This window comes from Propithecus coquereli, unplaced genomic scaffold (assembly GCF_000956105.1).
Source record: "Propithecus coquereli isolate 6110/MARCELLA unplaced genomic scaffold, Pcoq_1.0 Scaffold1, whole genome shotgun sequence".
In the NCBI taxonomy this organism is placed as follows: domain Eukaryota; kingdom Metazoa; phylum Chordata; class Mammalia; order Primates; family Indriidae; genus Propithecus; species Propithecus coquereli.
The window spans coordinates 28,928,329-28,953,854 of NW_012133857.1; the positions used below are offsets into that span (position 1 = coordinate 28,928,329).

Below are 25,526 nucleotides of genomic sequence, written 5' to 3' on the forward strand. Positions count from 1 at the left end.
ACAAAGCTGACAAAAACATACACTGGGGAAAAGAATCTCTTTTCAGTAAGTGGTGCTGGGAAAACTGGATAGCTGCATGCAGAAGACTGAAACTAGACCCCTACCTCTCACCTCTCACAGAAATCAATTCAAGATGGATAACAGACTTAAACCTAAGGCACGAAACCTTAAGAATTCTAAATGAAGATGTTGGGACCCTTTCAGACATCGGCCTAGGTAAGGAATTCTTGAAGAAGGCCCCCAAAGCAATCGCCGCAGCAACAAAAGTAAATAAGTGGGATCTAATCAAATTAAAAAGCTTCTGTACTGCCAAGGAAACTATCATTAGAGTGAATAGACAGCCCACAGAATGGGAAAAAATATCTGCCCGTATCTTAAAGGGTTCACAACTACTGTTGGCGTAACGCGACCATTTCAGTTTTCTTCCCGACACCCGATCAGTTCTGATTCTGTAACTTTGTTTTTCTGCTTACAAAAGTAATACAGGCACACCTGGCTTTGTTGTGCTTCTCAGATAGGCGGTTTACAAGTGGAAGGGTTTGGCAGCTGTGTACGGAGCGGGTCTGTGGGTGCCGTGTTTTCAGCAGCAGGCGCTCACTTCGTGTCTGTCACATTTTGGTAATTCTTGCAATATTTCAAACCTTTTCATTTATCTCTTATTATCTGTACTCAGTGATACTTGTTACTGTTGTAATCATTTTGGGGTGCCATGTACAGCACCCCTAGAAGACAGCAAGCTTAACTGCTGAATATTGTGTGTGTTCCGACTGCTCTGTTGACCTGACCTGCCTTCCCCCCTCTCTCCTCCTCCCCTCAGACCCCCCCTGTTCCCTGAGACACAGCAGTATTGAAATTAGGCCAGGTAATAACCCTCCAGCAGCCTGTGAGTGTTCAATGAAAGGAAGAGTCTCACGTCTCTCACTTTAAATCAAAAGCTAGAGATGATTAAGCTTAGAGAGGAGGCACGATGAAAGTCGAGCTAGGCCTCTTGCACCAATTAGCCAACTTGTGAAGGCAAACGAAAGGTCCTTGAAGACATTAATAGTGCTACTCCAGGGAACGTACGAAAGATAAAGTGGAACAGCCTTATTGCTGACACAAGAGAAAGTTTCAGTGGTCTGATAGAAGATCAAACCAGGCACGACATTCCCTTAAGCCAAAGCCTAATCCAGAGCAAGGCCCTGACTCTTCAATTCTGTGAAGGCTGAGAGGTGAGGAAGCTGCAGAAGTCGGCTCATGAGACTTAAGGAAAGAAGCCATCTCGAGAACACGCAAGTGCAAGGTTAAGCAGAAAGTGCTGATGGAGAAGCCACAGCAGGTTATCCAGAAGATCTAGCTAAGATCATTGATGGAGGTGGCCACACTAAACAACAGTTTTTCAGTGTAGATGGAATAGTCTTCTGTTGGAAGAAAATGCCATCTAGGACGTTCCTAGCCAGAGAGAGGTCAATGCCTGGCTTCAAAGCCTCAAAGGACAGGCCAACTTTCTTGATAGCGGCTAATGCAGCTGGTGACCTTCAGTTGAAGCCAGTGCTCATTGACCATTCTGAAAATCTTAGGACCTTCAAGAATTACATTAAATCAACGGTGCCTGTGTGCTATAAATGAAACAACAAAGCCTGGGTGACAGCATGTTTGTAGCATGGCTTATTGAATATTTTAAGCCCACTGTTGAGACTTACTGCCCAGAGAAAAAGATTCCTTTTAAAATATTATTGCTGGCCAGGCATGGTGGCTCACACCTGTAATCCCATTGCTTTGGGAGGCTGAGGTGAGGCAGGAGGATCTCTTACGGCCAGGAATTTGGTGTCAGCCTGGGCAATATAGCAAGAACCCCATCTTTACAAAAAAGTTTTTTAAAAATTAGCCTGGCATGCTGGCACATGCCTGTAGTCCTAGCTACTCAGGAGGCTGAGGCAGGAGGATCACTTGAGCCCAGCCAGGAGTTCAGGGCTGCAGTGAGCTGTGATGGTGCCACTGTACTCCACCCGGGGTGACAGAGTGAGACCTTGTCTCTAAAAAATACATACATATTACTGCATATTAACAATGCACCTGGTCACCCCCAAGAGCTCTGATGGAGATGTACAAGGAGATGAATGTTGTTTCCATGCCTGCTGACACAAGATCCATTCTGCAGCCTATGGATCGAGTAATTTTGACTTTCAAGTCTTAGTATTTAAGAAATACATTTCATAAGGCTGTGGCTGCCATAGCCAGTGAATCCTCTGATGGACCTGGGCAAAGTAAATGGAACACCTGGAAAGAACTGACCATTCTAGATGCCCTTAAAAGATTTGTAGTTCATGGGAGGAGGTCAAAATACCGCTGTGAACAGGTGATTGGAAGAAGCTGATTACCAACCCTCATGGATGACTTCGAGGGGTTCAAGACTCCAGGGGAGGGAGTAACCGCAGATGTGGAAATAGCAAGAGAACTGGAGTTAGAATTGGAGCCTGAAGGTGTGACTGAATTGCTGCGATCTCATGATAAAACTTGAACGGATGAGAAGTTGCTTCTTATGGATGTAAGCAAGGAAAGTAGTTTCCTGAGGTGGAATGTGCTTTTGGTGAAGATGCTGTGAACACTGTTGAAACCACAGCAAAAGACTCGGAGTATTCCATAAACTTAGCTGATAAAACAGCGGCAGGGTTTGACTCTGATGTTGGAAGTAGTTATCTACCGTGGGAAAAACGCCATCAAATGATGCAGCAAACGTCACTGTTGTCTTATTTTAAGAAACTGCCACAGCCACCCACCCTTCGGCAACCACCACCCCATCAGTCAGCGGCCGTCAACATCAAGGCAAGACCCTCCAGCAGCAAAAAGAGTGACTTGTGAAGGCTCAGATGATCGTTAGCATTGTTTAGCAGTATGGTAGTTTTAAATTAAGGAATATACATTGTTTTTCTTTAAGACATAAAGCTGTTGCACACTTTAATAGACTGCAGGATGGTGTAAACATTAGTGTTATATGCACTGGGAAACCCCAGAATTTGTGTGACTCACTTTATCGCAGTATTCACTACGCTGCAGTGGTCTGGAACCAAACCCACAGTGTGTCCAAGGTACGTCTGTACTTGTGGTAAAGAAAAGGTTCAGGTGTTACGGAAGTGTGAGCAGGGAACGTCTCCTGGAATCCTGCTCTCTGAGACAGCAGCTGCTCACAGTTTAGGCCACGTCCCTCCCACATTTTGCAGATGTGCAGTTGTATTATGTGTACAGCTCTGGGCCCTGATTTTTTTAAAAAGCTGATTTTGTAATTTTTTTTTTATGGTAGGCAGACCCAGGGACTGCCTCATTCTTGGCAGCTGCATAGTCATCACTGTGTTTATACTACGCTATACCTTACTTATATATAACCACAAGTAGGCCATTTGCGCACTTTCTTTTTTTAATGCCACGATGAACATCTTTGAGCAAATCAGTGCCTGTGCATAGGTGGGGAGGGTTTTTAAAGAATGAATCCCAGTGACAAGGCACTGCTGCCCGCCCAGCCGGAGCCCACTCACCTTTCACTCCTACTTAGATGGAAAAAGAAAACAAGGCGGCCATGGAGGTTTGCTTCCTTGCGGTGGCATCACATTTGTGGGTCTCTGAGGACAAAAGTGACCGAGTCAGTGGGGAGAGCAGCAGTTGTCCAAAAGTGTCTTCACTGGAGGGACCAACCCCTAGGATTCGGCCCTTTGACTCCTTTTTTTAAAAGTCGGTTTCACCGTCTCTCAAAGGAAAAAACGGTGTGAAAGTTTTGAAGAGAACTACTGTTGGGACAGAGTTGTTGCTTAATTGTAGGTGTTCACGAGGAAGCTGTTTGGTATTCAGCCAACAAACAGCTGTGCTCAAACTTCAGCAAGCCTACTTGGGAATGTAATTTAGTGACCTTCTGAAAGGAAAAAAACGCATTTTAAGTGCTACATGAGGCTTAATGCGCATAGTGTATTGAGTTGAGCAAGCTGTGGAATTTAACCTTTTTTTAACACAGATTTTAAAAATCTTTCCTCGTGCTGCCCCCCCCGCCCCCAGGTTATTTGCAGGTGTCTTCCCTCGCATGGCAGCCATCAGTCTGGGCGGCTTCATCTTCCTGGGGGCTTACGACCGGACGCGCAGCTTTCTGTTGGAAGTTGGCAAAAAGAGTCCTTGAAGCAGAGACCGTCTCACACTCGCTTTCAGGAAAGGGCGCTGCTGGAGAACCCTCCTGCAGAGCAGCTGTTTGGCCATCTGAGCTGCAAGACTCAGCACTCATGTCCGATTCTGCCCAGATGACAGCACTGAGCATGTGCTGTGTGTGGTGCATGGTGGCTGGGATGAAGTCAAGAGAAGAAACTACATCCGTGGCGGTACTTTGAACAGTTTTCTCAGAACCCCTTAATAAATAAGTTTGGTGATGTCAGGGCCAGGCTCTTCAGAGCTTTCATTTGATCTGTATCTGATCTTTCATTTCCTGCCACCTGATGATGGCAAGATGGTCATAATTTGAAAAGAATGGCTAGCTTAGGAAAAGGAAGGAGACTTAGGGAAAAAGTTGTGTATGTGGGTGTTTCTCCCCTGGGTTAATTCCTATTGTGTAAGGTTAGAGCTTTGTTTAAAAAGAATGAACTACAGGTGCATAGCAAGCATTCTTTCTGGGTAACCAGGCTGCTGGTTTTAATTACCTTCAGATTTCACCTATAAAAACACACGATTGTATCATTTTACAGAGAAGTGTCCAACGGCCCATGTGGTATGTGAAAGAAAGCAGCTGCAGCTCCTGTGACTAGTGGGCCCAACTGGCTCCGGGCAGGAGAGCGTGGTGGGTTCCCGCTGGGAAGCTGAACTCCCTCCGCTGTCCTCCATTCCAGGCTGAAAGGAGGGCCTGGGCCGGCTTTGGAAGCACAGTGTTGCCTCCTTGAGTTTTAAGCTCAACGTTGTTGTAAGGAGAAGGAATGGAATGGAAAGGTCACCATACTTTGGGATTTTTAGAGCTTGACTAACAAGCTCCAGGTGTAGAAAAATTCAGAAAGAAATCTCAGGAATCTAGCCGTGTTGTGTCTTCCCTGGAGCAACAGTATATGATTCTTTGTCCTTTTTGAGGAAAAACATAATTAAAGGCAGAATGCCTGCATTTGTAAGGGAATCGTTGAAATTAAATGGGATGGAGAGATGCTGGTTAATGTATGTAGGAGAAGGACCCCCAACCATACACTGAACATTTATAAATGAACCTTTATTAAAGACACTTCAGTGCCATTTGTTAGACACTTCAATATTTTACATGGTTTTCAATGTACATTGTACCAAAATTTCTATAAATAAATAACTTTATACATAAAAGTAATACTTCCTCTTTCACATTGCCTCTCAGAAGCAGCAAATTCACATATTTTGTGGAAGTAACAATCGGTTAACCATTGAGAACACAATTCTAAATGTGCTTACCTTTTGGAACAGTGATGACATCGGACAGTAAAATTTAACATAGGTAACCATTTTGTCAATACCTCCCCCTTCAGCTTTTTAGCCAAAGGAACTTGCTTTCTGAGATTTTTAAGGACCTTGTCTGTTTCAATGTAACTTACTCACACACTGGCACTCACAAGATGGTTAGCTACAGGTCTCGAAAGTGCAAATATACCTAGAACCCAGGTGGAGGGCTGAATCGTGTACAATCCCGGCCCAGATCCTTCTGTGCGAGGGAACGGCGGCGAGGACAGGCCTGCTCTGGATTCTCAGTAGCAATAAGCTAGCCCTGAAAAGTAAGAACTTTATCCTTTGTAGCCCCCAAGGCAATATTAATTATACTGGCAGAACTAAAACATCACTATTGAAAAAAATCCACAGGTACCAACACCAGCAGCCTTTACCTTAATAAAAAGCCTCAAATAGGAATCAAAGGATACCGAAAGACCACATTTGTTTGTATTACAAAATGAGCCTCAAAGGAGGAAGAAAGGCAGTGCTTAATTGTTCTGACCAGTTGCTTGTGGTGAACAACCCTCATTCCACTCTTTAAGGAAAGAACTTACTTACACGTCAAAGTCACTCACTGCAAAGGTGAGTGGCAGCTGCACCTCCGGCTCCCCGGGCGGCTCGCTGCCCGAGCGTCCACGCGAGCAACACTGAGGTGCAGTTACTTCCAACGCACACTGTCGAGCAGCTACGGGTCTGTCCTACGAAGTGCAATACCAATCCCAGGACCGCCCGTCCTTCCCAACCCACCAATTCCTGGGAACAAATGTGGTTTTAGACTCTAAATTCCAGCCATGCATTAAGGCACCAGAACTATGCCCCACCCCCCCTCCAAAATTAAACAGCAACCTGATATGAAAAATAATATTGTCGAAATTGTATAATTTTTTGTTAACCATGCACTAAAGATTAAAATAGCCTCTGTAAAAGATATATAATATATATGAAATCTCTGAAAACTCTTATGTACAATGGTATCAAATACTTTTTCTGCCTTTTGTACACAAATAGCCTCTTGCATTTCTGTGCTTCAGATGCAAGTCCTTTGAACGACCGACACTCCACGTGGAAGTCAGGACTATGTACAGATCAGTGACGCTTGAACCCAAGCTTCCTCACGGCCTCGCCTACCTCTCTCCCCCGCGGAGACTGGTACGACAAGAGCTGAGGTAGACAAAGCCTAGCTTTTCGGTGCCAGCGTCAGTGGCACCCTCCGGTTCCCAGGGAGCTGTCCTGTCAGTGCTGTGGACTCAGGGTCAGAGTCACATGCCTTGGGCAGGTGGCCATTGGAAATAAGCAAGTGCTGGGCTTCGCTGGGGATGGCAGGAAAGCCCGAGGCGGCCTCCGTGAGCTCTGGATTGCCCGAAGTTAATGACGACGCAGCGTGTAGCTCTGTGGAGTCCGGTTCATACAACCTTGCTAAAGTCCAAGAAGAGTCCCCTAGGAGAAAAGAGAGGCTGTGTCAGACCCTCCAGCCTGGCCATTTAAGTGGCTTCCAACCCACCTGCTGGCGACTCCTCAGAGGGCAGTAAAATGTTACCTTTTCCATCTAGTGATGCCGCTGGCTTTTTCTTCAAGGCCATCAGCATTCTGTCGTGGTTACTGGGGTACAGAGACTCCCTGTAGTCGGTGCAAGACCCGTCAACAGTCTCACTGCTCTGCTGCGGTGGAGAATGTTCTCGGTCATTCCGACTGGGCTCCTGGCCACCGAGTGTCCTCGGCTGTGTACTGTCTTTGGACACAGGCTGGGCGTAAAAGGCTTGTTCCTTGGAGTAACCGTCCACGTCAGCGTTGCAGTCGCTACACACAGTCGCGCCGCTAGGTTCTGAAGGACACAGCCAAAGGTGGATGAGCATGCGTGCCGCCGGCGTCTCGTCCCCCCCCAGAGAACAAGCCGCTGAACTAACCCCACTGCTGCAGGGTGACAGCCTGTTTGCATCGGCTAGAGAAATACCCCTTCTCGCCCCAAAGTACGTTCACAGAAAAAGGACTAGGCACACACCAAGCCACTGATGAAGAATGGGGTCGTTCACGTTTATGTGTTCCAGATTTAGTTAATTTCGGACTCAGAGAATATAGTTGTACCGCTTTGATCACAGGAGGAAAAAAATTCCCATTTCAGTTTGGCAGGATACAGTGTTAAGAGTCTTCTGAACAATTAGAAATTTACCCTCAAAAGAGCTCTGGTGAAAAGGTACCGACTAAAACTCCGCATTTTTGAGCTCCGCCCCTTATCTAAATTGCTTATAAGTCTAGGAAAATCATGGTCAGCTTACCGCCCCACAGATTTACTTAGGGGAGGCGCTGTTCTGCCATTAAGAGGGCAGCCAGAGCTTCCCGTTTTGGGTTAATACCAAATTTGGAGATAGTCGTAGACCAATAACGTTTCCCTCTTTCATTTAGTGACTAGATCAACCCAAATTTCAGTTTCAGAAAAACTCCTTTTCCTGAAGAAAGCCTCTCATACCCATCTTACGTGGAGCAGGTGTCCCGTCAGCCTTCTCTGTCACCTTCCACGGCTCCTTACTGTAGCCAGCACAGAGCTTCGGCTGCCTGCACGGAATCCCATGAGCGTCGGCCTCTGGAAAGAGGCTTGCGTCTCTCGGGCAGACACCTGCAACGGGTTCTCACACATTTAGAAACCCCGGCCTTAGCGCTTCACAGTAAGCCTCAGGAAAGGAACGGGCAAGGCTACTAGAACCAAGTCATTTTTTAAAAAATGTTCTTAGGCCGTGCGTGATGGCTCACGCCTGTAATCCTAGGACTCTGGGAGGCCGAGGCGGGAGGATCGTTTGAGCTCAGGAGTTCGAGACCAGCCTGAGCAAGAGCGAGACCCCGTCTCTACTGAAAAAATAGAGAGAAATTAGCTGGACAACTAAAAATATATATATATAAAAAATTAGCCGGGCATGGTGGCGCATGCCTGTAGTCCCAGCTACTTGGGAGGCTGAGGCAGGAGGATCGCTTGAGCCCAGGAGTTTGAGGTTGCTGTGAGCTAGGCTGACGCCACGGCACTCTAACCCGGGCAACAGAGCAAGACTCTTTGTCTTGGGAAAAAAAAAAAAGAAAAAAATGTTCTTTACAGTGAGGGATTGTTAGGCTAACCCGGGGTACCTGGGAGGAGCGTGTTTTCTCCCACCACCTCCCCAGCAGGCAAGCCTTTCGGCATGTGAAGCCATGTTAAATGAGCGGTTCTGCGAGGGAACAACCTTATGGTCCTAGGCAGGGGCTCAGAGTCCCCCACTGCTGGGAAGGATCTCACCCTGGCAAGAACTTTCTGACTGAGACACAGAGCAGACCCAGACACTTCACACAATGAATGGGCTGGTTTCGTGCCCTGTAACATCCTTTGCGGCTGTTGTTCCAGGCAAGCCTACCTTATCCTGACTGGGAGACACTAAGCCCAACACAGTGACTTCCTAGGGAACAGGATTTTAAAACCTTGCAGAGCTTACACAGACTGGGTCCAAAACAAAACAACAGAAGCCCTTAGGCTTCATGGTTGCCGAGGCCTTACCGTTGCTCTCAATGTGCCCGTTGGCCTGATGGCCACCATCAGTCCTGACCACAGTTTCCTGTCGGTCAGACAGGGTCCCCTGAGAAGAAAGGTAGCTTGGAACATCTGGTGGCACCATAGTTTCATCTGCAAGGAGACAGGACAATGAAACGACAGAGTCACAGTGACAAGAAATTCATCGTCAGGCCCAGAAACAGGATTTCCCAACAGTGACCATCAAGGCTGTGCAGAGACAGAGCGGAGTCCGTGCACGTGACAGGCTCTCCCAGAACCCGCTTAGCCTTCCCGTGCACCCAGGCACGAGAGCATGGCACTCAGATACCTGAGTCCACGCAAGACTCAGGACGGTGGTGGGAAGGGAGATGGGACTAACAGAAGCATGGCACTGTGAGGTCATTTCAGGAACAACCCATCACGTGGCAACAAGGCACAGGCCTGGCACACCTCTGAATTACCAAGGAGCAAGAAAACAGCAGAGGCCATCGTGCACTGATGATCTGAGAGGACTCCCATGTCATGTTACGTTCCTAGAAGTTTGAGTGGTGCCTCAGCTATCCAGAGTGACTCCATATTCCCAAAGGCTCTGGTGTTCTGACCACACCAAAACTCTTGACAAAGCCTCTGGACCCAGCCTCGTTCCCAAACATCCCTCCTCCCCTGAAATTCGACTTTGCCGGCAGCGCCCAACCTGTGTTGGTGACGCTGTATTCCTCACTCTTCTTCCTGGTTTGGTAGATGATGCACACCCACACCAGTGACGTCAGCACGATGCTGCACACCACGGCGATGGTGAAGATGCCCACGGTGGTCCCGTCCTTCCTGCAGCCAGGGGTGGGCAAGATGCTCAGCTGGCTGTGAGCTCGCTCGGTGCCCAGGGTGTTGGACATCTCGCAGGTGTACCGGCCTGCGTCCTCTGCCACCACATTCTGAACGACCAGCAGCTGGTTGCCCGGGGTGAAGTGGTGCCGCTCCGTGAGGCTCAGCGGGCGGCCCCCCTTCAGCCAGGTGATGCGGGGCAGAGGGCTCCCCGTCGCTTTGCACTGAAGGGCCACCGTTTCTCCCACAGACACCACACGGTCTTCCAAGGGCACCGCCAAGGATGGGGTCTCTGCAAGAAGTCAGCCGAGATCTTACAGTTACTCTCTGGGCCTCGGTTACCGTGGCTGCACCTTTTCTGGAGAAAGGGCAAGCCAACGTATCACTGAAATGCCATCCGAGAGCTTCTATCAGAGTGGCAGGCTTTTCAGAAAACCCAACACCATGACTAAATCATCAACATTCTTGGGGTGGCTCTGACAAGGAGAATGAACTAATCTCTGGCCACAAAAGCCCCTGCTGTTCCCTAACTGTCCTGTGACAGGCCTGCGTCCTAATTCTTGACCAAGACCACACCCATCCTGCTCAGTTCAGAGGGCAGTTCTTGGAGTGTTTTACATCTAAGCCCTATGAAGACTCTCTTAATTCACTGGCTATCAATTTTTTTTTTTTTCAAGAGATGGAACTACTTGTTCAAGAAAAATTTCAGAAAGTAGCCCAAAATTTCAACCAGAGTAGAAACAGCCCACTGCGCTTACCTACCCCAGGCTCCACAGAGTTTGACAACTTTGCCTCTAGGTACCTGTGATATTTAACAGTCTCTGTCTCTCTGTCTCTCTCTCTCTCACACACACACACACACACACGGCGTATCAAGGGCCGAACCTAAGACACTCAGGGTGGCGTTAGCTGAAATGGAGCCGGCGGAATTCTGGGCGGTGCAGCTGTAGACCCCCATGTCATCTACTTTCACGTCAGTGATGAAAAACACGTCGTCATCGGGCATGACGTGCATGCGGCGCTCACGAGCAGCGGGGAAATCTGTGCCTCCATCCTTCTGCCAGGCAATCTGGGGGTTGGGGTGGCCGGTGGCGGCACACTCGAGGCGGGCCATCGTGCCAGTCCGGATGGCAATGTCCTGAGGCATTTTGGTGAATGACGGCAACACTGGAAAACATGTGCAGGGGTACAGCACAGCTAGGTACAAAGCCAGGGAAGCCCTCGGTCAGCACACCTCCCCACCTCCCCACCTGGGCGCCAGCTCGCTACCTCGCCACCCTGTGTGCCAACGCCCAGGACCACTACTGCCACCTGGGAATCAAGACCCGCCCACCTCCCCACACCAGGTGGAACATTTTCTAGCCCTGACCCCTCTCCTTGTACACCTAGGTGGACTTTAACCCCCTCAAAGGTATAAACGTTTCCCTTGCTGTACCGCGTAAGGTGATCAGTCTACACAAGGGTCCCCCATAAGTGTTAGGGGCTGGCACTTAATTACACACTGGAGAGAGCCCAGGGAACAAAACACCTGCTCCATCAAGAAGGAATCACAGAGGGAGGGCCAGCATGCCTCCACCCTGGGGAAGGCAACGGGGTGCCTCCTCCCTCTGGAAGAAACCCGTTCGGACAGGCGGTGGGGGGGCCATACTGCCCCCGACTCAGGCAGGGAGCGCCCAGCTCACTGGTTTACTGAGCCTGAAGGCCACGCCCTGACAGTGGGAAGCGGGCAGCGTGTGTCAGGCGTCACCTCCGTTCCTGCCGGGGTTACTCTGGTGGAGAATCTGATGGTTCACTGAGTCTTCCAGAAACAGTGAGGAATCCCTCAGAGTAAGGCAAAACAACCCAGAGTGTGGTGAAGAAGGTGCTTCCCTGCGGATCCAGCACTTCTGATGACCACAAGACAACTCTTTTTAATTGGAGGTTTAATCACCAGGAAAATCTCGTTAGGTTACCGGGGTTGGGGTAGTTAACTACGCAAGCTATCTAGCCCGAACACACTACCACAAACTGCAGAGCTCAAGAAAGCCACCTCGACAAGCTCTGGGACTGGAAAAAGAACCTTGTCAAACCCCTCCCCAAACACTGCCTCTCAGGACAGGTGCTCACAGCAGCCCTGCGCTCCACAGCCTCTAGAGAGGCCGGGACCTGGCCCCACCAGGCTGGCCTCTGCTCCAGGGCTGTGCCATCTACTCAAAGAGCAGCAGCTTCCCCAAGGTCGGGGGATGCTTGGAATCTGAAAATCAGGCATCATGGCTCATGGAAGCTAATAAATGGATATAAATACAAGGCTTAGCTCCACAATTCCACTGAACATAATAACTGGATTTTAAAAAGTCACTAAAACCAAAGAATCCATTGAGAATAACTTTCAAATCTGCAAAACCTGCTCTGGGCAAACCCACATAACAGCACGATTAATGGTGTCCCAAAGAAGCATGTGTGTCTCCTGTCTTGGTCATCTCTAGATGGAAAACTATGTTAAAAGAACAATCAGGAGTGTGGCTTGTAGGAGTCTTGCACTAGAATACAGACGGCATTTCCGTACCATTCACGGTGAGCCTGGCCTTGTGTGAGTAGGTGGAGCCAAAGTGATTGGTGATGACACACTGGTAGCGACCCTCGTGTCCAAAGGTGACCTGACGAAGGTGCAGGATGGTGGTATACTCCATGACTTCCCCGTCCTGCGCGCGGACGTGGGCAAAGTTCTCCATGTCAGCATTGGCCAGGACCTCGTTGTCCTTCTTCCAGGCGAAGGTCATGGGGGAGCTGCTGCTGCTGGCTGCCGAGCACATGAACCGGATGTCCTTGCCCATCACGGCCATGGTTGTCTCTGGCTGGGTGATGATCTGTGGCTTCGGGAAGTCGTCTGGGGAGAGAAGGGCCAACCTGTAAGGCACCCAGAGCCCTGGTACACACAGGGACCAGCTGCTGTTCAAGCTAACGAGAAACTGGGTCCAACACTGAGCAGGAAGCAGAGATTTCACGGTCCCTGTGCATCCTCGGCCCACCAGATGCCCTAAGAGTTGCACATGGCTATCTGGCTTCATCCAGGTGTAAGTCCATGAGTAGTGATCACCTCTGTGGTCACACTCCTTGATTGGAAATGAACCCACCAGTACTCAATTACCAAACCAACCAGCCAGCAGTGTCCTTGCGAAGACTACAATTGGCTTTACCTGCTTACTTTTACACCAAACACACTTACAGAGTCAGATACCACCAGTCACGACTGCACAGACCTTACCCACAAACCTTACTCCAAAAGGAGGGGTGTGAAGCACGTCCCGAATTTCAGAATAAGGGCTTCCAAAAATTTGCACCTCTGTTAAAACCATGAAAACACCCACAAAAGTGGTCAAAATCTACTTTTCTGGAATTCTGGAAAAACCAAAGGCTTACAACGATCCATGGAGTGTTGATTCAAGAAAATAGCTGTATCTCAGTAAGAAAAGTGAACTCTGCGGTGTTTTATCCTAAGTTTCATTCCTCTCTCCCCTGCCCCATGGTAGCCTTGAAACTAGCAGCCTAGCAACCACTGAGGGGGTAGAATGTGTTTGCAGTGCCTCCAAATCCCCATCCTCAGAGAACCGTCCCTGTGTGACCTGTCAGCAACCCGAAAAGCACCATTCACAGAATTTGCATGTTTGCCCTAATGCAGTTTGCTCAGTAAGAGAAGCCCTATTTCATCTCCAGGGCATCTGACCAAAACGATGAGTAGCCACTGTTGAAGAGCATGGCTGTCTGAGGGGACAGGACCAGTTGGGACAAGAGGTTGGCCAAAAAACTAAAAAGGAAAAGCAGGTGAATGAAATGTCAATAGTGGGCTTTGCAAAGGCAACAAGTGCCTGGGGACCCAGAAGGCCACACACATGTGCAGGAAAGCCCTGGGTCGGGGTGGTCCTCATTCCTCACCTGTGGCAGAGCTCGAGGATCTGCACCTAACACACAAGCCCTGGGTAAAGGGTGGGAGAAACAAAGAAAAAACCGAGGAAAAATGAACAGAACCACAGAGACCTGTGGGATAGCATCAAGCATAACAGCATACAAAGAATGGGGGTTTAAGGAAAAGAAGAAAGAAAAAGGAACAGAAAGAGTATTTGAAAAAATAATGGCCCCAGATTTGATGCAAAACATGCATCCACACATCTAAAGGAGCTTAATGAACTCCAAGTAAAATCAGTTCAAAGATCCAGACCTAGACACATCATAGTCAAGCTGTCAAATGCCACAGACAAAGAATCTTGAAAAGAGCAGAGGAGGAGCTACTCCCGACATCCAGGGCATCCTCAGTCACATCAGTGGCTGATCTCATCAGAAACCGTGCAGCTCAGAAGGCAGCATGCACACATAGTCAAGTACCGAAAGAAAGACTGGCAACTAAGAATTCTATGTCCAGCAAAATTACCCCTCAAAAATGAAGGAGAAATTAAAATACTCCTGGATTTAAAAAAACATCAAAAAACCAAAGGAATTCATCGCTACCAGACCTATCCTACTAGAAATACTAAATACAAAATGACTAAATTGAAAGAACATCAAACAGTAATTCAAATCCACACAAAGAAATTAAAAAACACCATTATAGGTAAGTACAAAAGACAGTATAAATGTATTCTTGTTTGTAACTCTCTTCTTCTGATTTAAAAAGCAACTACATAAAGCAACAATTATAAAACTGTCTATGGGCTTATGTTATATTAAGATGTAATGTGTATGACAATAATAACACAAATGAGGGAGAGTGGATCTTAATAGGAGCAAACTTTTTGCATACTGTCACAGTTAACTTCATTATTTATTGGAACTAGATTACTTTAAGATGCTAATTTTAACCCCATAGCAAACACTAAGAAAATACTAAACATATATACATATGTATAGTAAAAGAAAAAAGGGAATTAAAATGGCATACCAGAACATCTATTCAATATAAAACTAGTCAGTAATGGAGGAATAAAGAAACAAAAGGATAAAACACACAGAACAAAGAGCAAGCAGCAAACTCTATACCTTATTATTAATTACATTAAGAGTAAGCAGATTAAATACTCCAATTAAAAACGATTGCTATAATGGATAAAAAATCATGACCCAGCTATGTGCTGTCTACAAGAGACATTTTAGATGCAAATACACAAATAGTCACTAAAAGAGACCTAGACTGTCCATATTAATAACACACAAAACAGACTTTAAGACAGAAATTTTTACTAGAAAGAATACTTTATAACATAAAAGGGTTCATCCATCAGGAAGACATAAAATTTATAAACATATATGCATCTAACAGAACTTCACAAAACATAAAATCTGACAGAATTGAAGAGAGAAATAGACAAGGCAAAAATAGTTTGTAGACGTCAATATTCCACTTTCAATAATGGATAGAACAACTAGGCAGAAGATCAACAAGGAAAGAGAAGACTTAACACCACCAACCAAACAGACCTAGCAGATATCGATGGAACACTTCACCTAACAGCAGCAGAATAAATACTCGTTTGAAGGGTACATGGGATATTCTCCAACAAAGTTTTTGTGTATACATGTATTTTCAATTCTCTCGCATATATACCTGGAAGTGCAACTGCTGGATCATGTCGTATTAAATAACTGTGTTTAACACACTGATTGCCACACTGAAAAAAAAAATTTTTTTCCCTGGGGCCACAGTGTTTTATTATGAAAATAGAATAGAAACATCAAAAACAAAAAAATTTAATGAAAAATTTGTTATTTTTTATCGTTTTCTGTGCACGAGTTATATGCAACTTGAAAAATAGTTCACGTGGCTCAGGGTAAAAAGACATGTGAGTTACGTATGCTTCACGAGGCCCCAGGTTAAAACTAGCGTGAGTTAAATACAGCTCACCCAGCAGTTAATGTGTTAACTGAGGAACTGCCAAGACTGTTTTCCAAAGTGGCTGCTCCATTTTACACGCCCATGAGCAGTATAGGACGGTTCAGATTTCTCCCTATCCTCATCAACACTTGTTGTTATCTGACTTTTGGACTCCAGCTATCCTAGTGGGTGTAAAGTGATTATGTTTCAGTTTTTTTAAAAAGGAGTGGGAGACTCCCACAGAGCCTGAAACTCTGATCTCCTGCCACGGTTTTCCTGATTCCCAGTAACACTGCACGGTGTTTTGGGGGAAGCCCAGCTAAAATGCAGGGAGGAGTGAGAGGAGTGAAAGAAACAACTGCTGCAAACCAGAACACGCCAGGGCCACGGGCTAGGGGCAGCATGTAGAAGTTCTACCTGGCTCATCCAAAGGGGGAGACTAGCCTATGGCAAGGAAGAGGAAGGAAGCGGCAAGAAGCTTAATTTTAGGGCGCTCTGTAAATAACTTGATTGTTCATTAAGGACTTGATGACCAGTGTTACACGGCCATTTTGTGCCTAGAGAGTAGCGCTGTGCACAGCCTTAGAGTCCACACAGAAGGCCCCACGAGACTGGTCAGTGAGAAAAGCTCACTTTGGAGGGCCACTGCCATGTGTACAGTATGTTCAAGACTCCTTCCTGGTCTGGATCCAGAGAAGGTTCTGGAAGCCTGCTTTCAGAAGTGGTGGGGGTGGATGGAAGTAGGACGCTTGTATCTTGTCTCCAGCAGGCTGACTGGCTATTGCTATGGCCAAAAAGTAGGACGGAGAAGTGACTCACAGGGATCCCTGTACCGCCAGGTGAGCCCCTGGTGAAGAGCACCACGGTGGGGATCCCAAGCCTCGGCGGGGGGGGCTGGAGGGACCCGCACCTGCCCCACCATTCCAGTCAGGCCTGGGACTCCCTCTTCCCTCCTGCTTAAAGCAAAACCAGGATCAGCTCAAAACTCAGCTCGTTCTTTGACCACATCTTCCTGACCGTAAGCTAGCGTGTGTGTGTGTGTGTGTGTGTGTAGCTGACCACCACTGCTCAAAAAAATAGCCATAGCCAGATCTATGTTCCAACAATCAGAAGGCAAAAAGGGTTTAAAGTTGCAAGTGCGGATTTCAGTGGCTTGGAGAAATAGCAAGAGTAGAAGACTACATCAAGGAATTATTTTTACTATAGCAACTGTTCTCCTGAGACTTGTTCTTCCTGCATTTAACCTTTCATTCTTGGGGTTGGAAAGAAACACACATTAAAACCCCAGCCTCATACACTGAGTAAGTTCACAGCGAAACCCAGGCACCAGAGCCCTTTTGAAACACAGAACTATCTTCCTGTAACTGATTTTTCTGATTTGTAATTGAACCAACTCTTATTCCCTTCTGATTAAATGCATGTACTCCAAGAACCACATAATGAGGCAACTGGGCGGTAAATACGGTGTGTGGTTTCACTGGGAAATAAGCTGCATCCAGCAGCTGATCTGGGCGTTACTCTGATCACAGGAATTACTCCCATACTGAAGAGTTCCTCCGCGCCCTGCGTGAGGAAAAGAAAAAGTCACAAAGTTGGTCTTACCACACACGAAACTCTCTGGCGACACTGAGAAAATGCTCTGGCCCTTCAGCGATTCTGGGTGGGCACAGGTGGCTGTCACGAAGGTTTGCAGCATCCTGCCCGTCAACCACGGGGGCAGCCACTTCAGCTGACAGTCACACAGGAAGCTATCACTGCTGATATGGCTGAAAGAAAAGAAAAGCGGATGCTTGAAGTGTGGCTGCAAAGGAGGGTTACTCCCTTAATGCCTGGAAGGACTGATCGCCTCTGATCAGCTTCTCAGGTTAACACCAAGCAAGCGGGAGGGGGAATGATCTTCCTCACAGTTCTCCAGTGACTCAGAGCAGTGTGCATAACCCACCTGGAGATTTTGATAAAATGCAATTTCCGGCTCAGTTAGAAGCGGAGCCCAGGATTCTGCATGTCTAATAAGCTCCCAGGTGATGCTGGTACTGCTGGTCCAAGGACCACACCTGGAGTAGCACAAACCTAGAGTTTACCCATTCTAAGACAAACACTTGTTCCTATGTGACCCTGGGGACACCTTTAATCTTTCCTGGCCTCTGATACATCCAATAGTGGTGAGCTACCGCTGTCCCTTCTCTGGTTTTTTCCCACTTTCCTGATAAGCTACTTAGAGTTTCCAAATTCAACCTGGATTTAAATTCTGTAACAAGTTCTGAAAAGGGCTCTTTTCCTATGTGGCTGTTATTTTTCAATTTGGCAAAGCTGCGTGTTTTCTTACTTCCAAACGTAAGCCTCGCCAACATGCTGCCCTCGTGTTTGTGTATTTATCTCGGCACCAGCGTTGTTCGGGAGGCCAGCAGAATTCGGCTCCGCTCCCTAAATAGTGCTTGTTAGTTAATAGCCACTGCCCAGGGAGCATGAGAATGCATGACTCTGGTTTTGTGAGGCTCCAACCAAAACAGACAATATTTTCTTTTTCATTTCTCAGCAACTGTGGATAAGCTTTTTAAACAGAAATCGAAATCGCCATCTCGGTGGACATTCCTTCCTGAGGAGTCACTCGAAGATAAGTCACCCAGAGAATCTAGCTGCCCTGTTCCTGGAAGACCTCAGGCTACGGATGAGCTGAAGAATGACGGCCAGCACACGACAAGGGGAAGACGCAAGAAACAGCAGGCTTCCCTGTAACAAACTGTCTGTGGTACACGGTGACGAAAAGGGGATGCAGGTATGCTTAGAAATTTCACAAAACCATCATCGCACAGGCCAATGGCACGGCAATGGCCTCCTTCTCCACTCACCGCTATCCTCAGACATCAACAAAGCAACCAAATGGACTGACTTCTTGTTTTCTTCTGTTTCACTCTGGCCTTCTAATGAGCAGAGAAGCTGTCAAACTAGTGAACAGCAAGGATGAATGAAATTTAAGCCGGATACCCCAAGGCTGACTACATTAAGTAAAACCTGCTCTTCCCTCCTGTTCTTCCTCTCCCCATTCCCAGATGATTTGGGCACCTTATTAAAATAATTCTGGGAAGTGATTTTCCAAAGACTGAACTAGTATCTCAAAAGCATTATAACCAGGATGCTGACCTGTAACAGACCTTAAAATCAGTGTGAGACTTTGTATTTTTATTTGATGGGCAGGTAGTGTTCTGCTAAGAGATATCTGGAGGGCTGTCCTCTTAGAGTTACTCTAGGTGGCAGAAGGGCCCTCATGGCCCACCAGGGGAAAATGGCTGGTTCTCACGCAGCACGCGGGGTGGGGAGCTTCCCAGGAAGGAGCTCTGTGTAGTGGCTGGGGAGGCTGCGCCAGGCACTAGGGAACTCATCAGCCTCCCACTCAGAGCACCTCCAGCTCCCCATCAAGAGGGCATTTCTGCACGGTCACGCAGAACAGCTTGGACACTATGTGAACGCTTAGAGGAGGATGCTGGGCCACGAGTGTGAGATGTTAGGCACTTACATGGAGGCCAGCGACATATTTAATTTGAGCCACAGGAACAAAGTGGGGAAAACAAATGTGACATTTCCTTGATTAGGCACGGGGGTGGAAAGAGTTAAGCCTCATAGCACACATTTGGTGGATTTGTGGGGTTTAGCACCTTTGAGGATTTCCTGCCGCCTCCACAATGAAACCCACCTCAGAGAGGAGAGCAGACCCCAGAAAGACAGCTGGTACCTGGGGTGGAGGGAGGGTGGACCTAAAGGACCTAAAGGACAGATGGAAAGGGACTGTAGCCAGACAGCAGTGAGGACACTGACCCTGACACACGCACACACGTTACCATAAAGACCAAGGCCCGTGGGCAGACTGGACGCAGGGGCTATGGGCAGCCCCAGGCCCCGCACGCGCTGCTGCTATTCTTCCTTCACTGTGGAAAGCACAGCCTCGTCAACCCCGACAGGCACTGCCCTGTAGCTCCCGCTTCCAGCCGTCCCAGTCTTCGCTGGCTCACATGGTACGTTTTCACGATTCCAACTCAAAGTGTGTTTCTAATCATTGCTTGTGGAAATTTACCCAGAAGATGACTAAGTGCACAGTACAACCTGCCTTGATCCGATGGGGAAGAAAATGACCAAGTGGAGTTAACCGTTTCTCCCATCAGAGGACTGGGCCCGCGGCCAGCCCCAGCTGGGTACGTGCAGCGGCTGATGGGAAACCCAGGCGGGGAACCCAGGCTGAGCCTCCAGAACCATGCAGAAGCACAGTGCGGGGAGGCCCAAGCTTCACGGAAGGGTCCAATTCTTCCCAACTAGAAAATGGTCTCATAAGAGGCCGTAAGGAAAATCTTTCTCCCCCTCCTTCCATCAAAATACCCTCTTCCCATTTTATCAGATATTTTTTACTCCCAACACTGTGTTTGAAAGTTTCAAAGACAGGAAAGTTGAAAGAACTGTACAGGAACACTCACAAACCCACCACTTGTCTTTTGCAATTAACGTTTTACTCTACTTGCTGTATCATATATCCATCCGGCCTTCTGAAGTGGTCTGGAATCATTTCCTCCCTTCCCTGGAACGGGAGCCATGGAATCCCTTCCTCATAGTACAAACTACCCAGATAGACAAGAGCAAAACTGCTGAGGCTGAATGAGGGATGGCGCAGAACAGAGCAGCTGCTCACAGAGCCCCGAGGCTCCACTGGACCTGCCGCGACTCCCGTTTGGAGATCCAACCTCCTAAGGAAGGCCACCTGCTCGGCACGCTTGAGTCTCACAGCCAGCCAGGTCATGAGGCAAGTGTCCAGACCACCTCACTCAGAGAACGCCACCCGGCCCACCTAGGTTCTCAGCTACGGGGACTGCACCCCATTTCCCCATTCCTACCCTCCCTGCCCAATTGGGGGTCCACCAGGAGTGGCCTCAGCATGCGGATAAGGTCAGTACACAAAGATGAGCATCCTCTGGCCTTTGCCATTTTGACAGCACCTCTAGAAACCAACAATTACACCATTAGGGAACTGATACTAGAAATTACTGGCTGCAGAATCGGATTCATGTACAGGAAAAAGAAAGGGAACGTGGGTGTTGCTACCTGCATACCTAGACTAGCGCCCCTACCAGGGACTAGGATACAGGTAGGCTCTTCCAACCCTTGTTACCCAAGAGCCCATGGTTAATGTCCATGGTGGCACCACTACCTGTCCCAAGGGCCTCGCAGAGGGTGTGGGCTGGGCACCCCCGCACACCGAGCACCCACGGCCTCCACCTCACTCAGCCTCAAGCTCTTCGAAGCAGCCCCTCCCAGTGCAGGGCCTTCACTTTAGGCACACTCAAAAGATGAAAACTTGTCTTTGACATAATTAAAGGGATGATTATCCACCTTATAGAACAGTGTTTATTTCACATTATCTAGAACAGTGGTTAACAAATTACCTGTTTTTGTCAATATGAATTCATGGGCACACAGCCACACCTGCTTGTTTATTATTTATGGTTGCTTTCTGCTACAACACCACAGTTGAGTAATCATGACAGAGGCCCTGTGGCCTACAAAGTCCAAAATATTTACTATGTGGCCCTTTAAAAATATGTTTGCCGACTCCTGGACCAGAGTAAGCCCCACAGGGCATTTTTAAGGACAACACGTACGTACGCCTATAAACGATCACGGGCCTTACATAAAGTGAGAATACTGCAATTACAGGTGTTTCTTACTCAAAGTCTCCACTCATGTTAGCCAAAGCCATGGAATCAAGGTACTTACAGCTCCTTAAGATTCTTCATCTTCGCAAAGGCATCAAACTGGACAGACCTGATTGCATTCTCTCCAAGGTTCCTGAAAGAGAGCATAATTACTCAGAGAAACCCTAGGTACAAATTAGGACAGCCCTGGTTTCACGGATAACCCACAGCCCCTAGCCAGACCTGGGTCCTAACTCCGCTGCAGGTGGCTGTTATTTCATACACACTGACACAAACCCAGGGAACGACTCTAGAACCAACCCAGCCTTAAGGACAGCATCAAAGCTAGGCTGAGGCCTGCTCGGCAAGTCAAGAAGCAGAACCTTTGCAACAGAATTAAGGTCAAACTTGATTCAAAGAGGAAATAAACTAAGAATCACATACTAGAGGCATCTGCCCCAGATGGCAGCAATGTGGACATCTCAGGGCTGGCTCTGTCCCCTTCCTCCCAGGGCCTCAGGAGCAAGCACACCAGTAGGAAAGCTCCCGGTGGGGCCAGTGTGTGCGTGACGTTGTTAAGCTGCTTTTGTGGGGCTGTCAGGCTTGGCCAGGATGAAGCGCCCAGTGGAAGTGGCCATGAGACCAGGGGCCCAGGAAGGAGCCCGGTGCAGTGGTGAGGCGGCACGGCGGGAGGGAGGAAGGTATTTATCCACATACCAGTTGTATTAATTGGGAACACGCTAACTGGCCATATGTTCTGTAACTGTTCCCGGCATAGGCAAAATAAAGGCCAAAGTTGAAGCTGACTTATAATGAGAAGGAAGCAGCTGGCCTTTCCAAATAGCCTGTTTCTCGGTTTACAAAGATGCGATTAAATTGCTAGCAGACTTCCCCGGCAGTCGCGTTTGGCAGGCCTGCATGTCAGGCGGGGTCTGGCAAGATACTCACAGGTGCTCCAGGCCTTCCAGCCCCGAGAATGCTCGCTTAGCCACGGACTTGATCTTATTTCCAAACAGAGTACTGTAGTTTCCAAACATCCAGCAATTGGGGGGTGGTGGGGGAGAGAAAAGGGAGGGTTGGGAGAAAGAGAACACGATTAGAGCAGTGCTACCTGATAAGTCTGCAGTGAGGGCAGGCGGAAAGCTGACCGGCGCAGAGATTATGGGTCTGAGGTACACAGGCCTCCCCTTTTCTGAAATGAAACACTTTTATCTTTATTAGAATTTAATAGTGATGACAGGCTGGAATTGCATGCACCATCTGGCCTAAAAGGGAACCCTTGCAGTGTGAAGTAGGAAGTCACCTTGTCCAGCCTGGGCCGTCCTTCTCCGAGGACCACCCAAGGGGAGTGGCGGGCGAAGTTTTGTGATGGTCTCGCAGGAGGGATGGGACTGGTTACTGATTCGGCGAGAGGAAGCAGAGGCAAAGAAGATACTGAAAACTATGCAACTTAAAACTGCCACCTACTTCTGAGAACTACATTCTGGGGATAAAAGTTCCCAAAAGAGGCAAGAGAAGGACAGCAGAATTGGCACTGATCAAGATGGCTCCGTAGCGGTTCGGCAGCCAGCACGCAGCCACGGCGAGCTGCATCTGTGCCTGACGAGCAGGCCGCTCAGGGCCTGCGGGAGGCCCGGCGCTTTGGCTTCTTGAGCCAGACCCCAGATTTTACATGATGTCAGTGGGGCCGAGGCTGACTCCCACACAGGCAGGTCCTCAAAGGGCAACCTCCAAGGTTATTCAGTGCCTGTTCCCCATGAGCAGGGGCTCATGCTTCAGGCAGCTCCAACCCCAGCAGTAGCAGTAACTGTCAGAGTTTTCTCAGAAACCCAAGTCTGTCCCCTGCAATGCACATGGAAGAAACGAGTGCCTCTTCTGTGGGGCTGTGTAATCCCAGGGAGGTTTGTTTCTACACACAGGAGCCCCTAGAGTGTGCTGGCTGCTGGGAATGAACAGAGTCAGGTTTTCCTTCCTTGTGTTCAGGTTCTCTGAGAACCCACCAGAGGCATTCCCTGTAGTCTGGTTGGCACAGGAAGCCACCTGCCAGGGAGCCACCCTTGGTGATGCTGACCATCAGCCGTGTGGACTCACCGACGTTAAGGTCCCCCAGGGTTATCTAAAGGGCTTGCTAAGAACATCAACTGCTGGGAGCCAACAGGTCCAGTACAGGAACTGCTGGTGGGCAGGGGAGAAACAACTCTGCAGAGAGTCAGTCTGGGAAGGCCTTGTCCAGCATCCCAGTGAGAATCAGGGACAAGATCTGGAGTAGAGGCCAGCTCTCCCTTCAGCCTGCATTTAGACTGGGATCCACAAGGGAAGACCAAAAGCACCAGCCCCTCCCTAAAAGGAAGAAAGAAAGGAAACGTGAGCTCTGCAGAAAAACAAACACGGCAGCGCAGCCTGCGCCTCGCTCACCACACACCGAGCTTCATCCGAATCGCAGCAGGCCCAGGGGAGCGCCCGGGCAGGTACCAGGAGTACCTGGGCAGGTACATAGCCCTGCCCGGAGCCACAGGAGGAGGCGCCGGCTCAACCTGCTCCCAAGGCACTGCCAGCCCGTGTAGCCACCTCTGGGGCCACCTGACTGCAGGGGCTTCCTGACCCTCAGTTTCATCAGAAGCAGACTCCTTCCTGGGGGCGTCCTAAGCAGTCCCCCACAGCAACTCCGAGTTCAGCCTTCGGACAAAGCCAGCTCTGTTTCCTGTCCCTGGAGGGTGAAGGGGCAAACAGGCCAAAGACCCCTCAGCCTTTTCTTTCTCTCAGAGGCGGTCTGCATGGATGTGCAAACAATTTCATCCCGAAAGACTTTCTGCAACCTCTCTCCATCTGAAAACTTATATTAAGACAAATAAAGCAAACACACAGAAAAGGCAGTGGCTGTGCGGACTTAGGCTTCTCAACCACAGAACCAGCTAGCAAATCACAGCTCACGGGACACTACACCCCCAGCGCTTCGGAGCGCGCTGCCAACTTCTACACTTAATCAGATCTCCCAGGCCGAGGCACTGCGGGCTCCAGGTCCTAGTAAAAACGTATTGAACTGTTTAGTGAAATCTCCCGTAAACTAGATCCAGGAAAAAGCTGTGCTTTATTTCATCCATTAAATATTAGTCACACTGACCTCTTTTACAATGAGGGCATGCTGTTATTTCTAATGGTGACAATAGCAATAAAACAAATTCTCAAATTCTCAATTACGCAGGGGCTAATCATCCTGTTGGTGGATTAAACTGGTCCTTACCCTCCCCCTGCAGACATCTGGGGCCGGGGGAGGAGTCCAGGCAGGCAGGCTGGGATGGCTCTAATAAAGGACTGCTGGGAGGAGAAAGAGCTGTGACTGTGGGCCGGGAGGACGCTATTCCTGTCCCACAGCCGGGCTCCCAGGGAAGGGACAGCTGGCCTGGCCTCCCCAGCATCAGCCTCGAGCAGGCAAGCGAGGGGAGTCACTGTCAGATTCTCCCACCCACCTCCTGCCAGCCTAGCCAAGGGCTCCCAGGCCTGCTGGGCACGTGCTGATGCGGGTGGCAGGCACTGGGCCAGGGCTAAGGTAGACATGTGCAAAGCCCCCCCGTGAACCCCACTCTGCAGGCCCAGCCCCACCCAGGCAGGAAATCAGGAGGCTTTGCCTCCTCGTGCAGTTCTGCATGTTCCCCCAAACACAAACACACTCCTCACACTGCCCACGTGGGGCTCTGCCTCCTCCCGAGGTGAGACCACCTCGCAGACACCTGCAAACACGAGTCACTTGCTGCCCCTCTCTGCCTGTATTCTGGGCTTCAGAAATCCTCCCTTCCTCCTCACATACTGACTGTGCACTGGGCAGGCCCCCAGCAGGGGAACCCTAAACCATCTTGAAACAGGGCCCTAGGGCAGGTCAGTATGGTATCATAATCCCAGGCAAACTCGGAAGAAAGGCAGGCACTGGAGAGTAGGAACATTCTTGTCCTGCCGGGAAGCTGCGGTCTGCTGAACTACCCCCAATGCCTGTGCTCAGCAGGTGGAGAGCGCAGACAGGGCAGCGGCCACCCAGTCCTCAGAGGGGCCTCTGTGGCCCACTTCTTCCTTTCCTGGGGACACTGGGACTTAGGTCCGGCTTCTTACATGGTGGAAGGACCCTGGGTCCTTGAATAGGTCAGTGATGGCGAGAGTCTCCTTCTCGTGAGGTAGACCCCTGACACCAGCCCCTCGAGCGCGCCACAGGCAAACCCACGCCAGCCCAACGAGAGTCAGG

The 25,526-nt window shown here is 48.9% G+C and overlaps 2 protein-coding genes across 3 annotated transcripts in view; one reads left to right on the forward strand and one right to left on the reverse strand.

The window, feature by feature from the left end:
• Nucleotides 1–4,383, forward strand: part of SLC25A26 (solute carrier family 25 (S-adenosylmethionine carrier), member 26) — a 210,961-nt gene extending 206,578 nt beyond the window's left edge. The window contains exon 9 of the mRNA XM_012641954.1: nt 4,024–4,383. Within this exon, the coding sequence (XP_012497408.1) occupies nt 4,024–4,141 (118 nt within the window). The 3' untranslated portion in view covers nt 4,142–4,383. The remainder of the gene's footprint in view (nt 1–4,023) is intronic.
• An 802-nt stretch (nt 4,384–5,185) lies between these two features.
• LRIG1 (leucine-rich repeats and immunoglobulin-like domains 1) overlaps nt 5,186–25,526 on the reverse strand; it is a 111,262-nt gene continuing 90,921 nt past the window's right edge. The window contains exons 10-19 of one of the 2 annotated variants that reach the window (XM_012638222.1): nt 22,244–22,315; nt 21,378–21,449; nt 17,223–17,386; nt 12,324–12,644; nt 10,664–10,945; nt 9,651–10,070; nt 8,963–9,088; nt 7,922–8,059; nt 6,986–7,270; nt 5,186–6,885 (exon numbers count right to left, since the gene is read on the reverse strand). In XM_012638222.1, the coding sequence (XP_012493676.1) occupies nt 6,626–6,885; nt 6,986–7,270; nt 7,922–8,059; nt 8,963–9,088; nt 9,651–10,070; nt 10,664–10,945; nt 12,324–12,644; nt 17,223–17,386; nt 21,378–21,449; nt 22,244–22,315 (2,140 nt within the window). In that variant the 3' untranslated portion in view covers nt 5,186–6,625. Of the gene's footprint in view, nt 6,886–6,985; nt 7,271–7,912; nt 8,060–8,962; nt 9,089–9,650; nt 10,071–10,663; nt 10,946–12,323; nt 12,645–17,222; nt 17,387–21,377; nt 21,450–22,243; nt 22,316–25,526 lie in introns of both variants that reach the window. The other variant, XM_012638214.1, reaches the window with a different exon arrangement.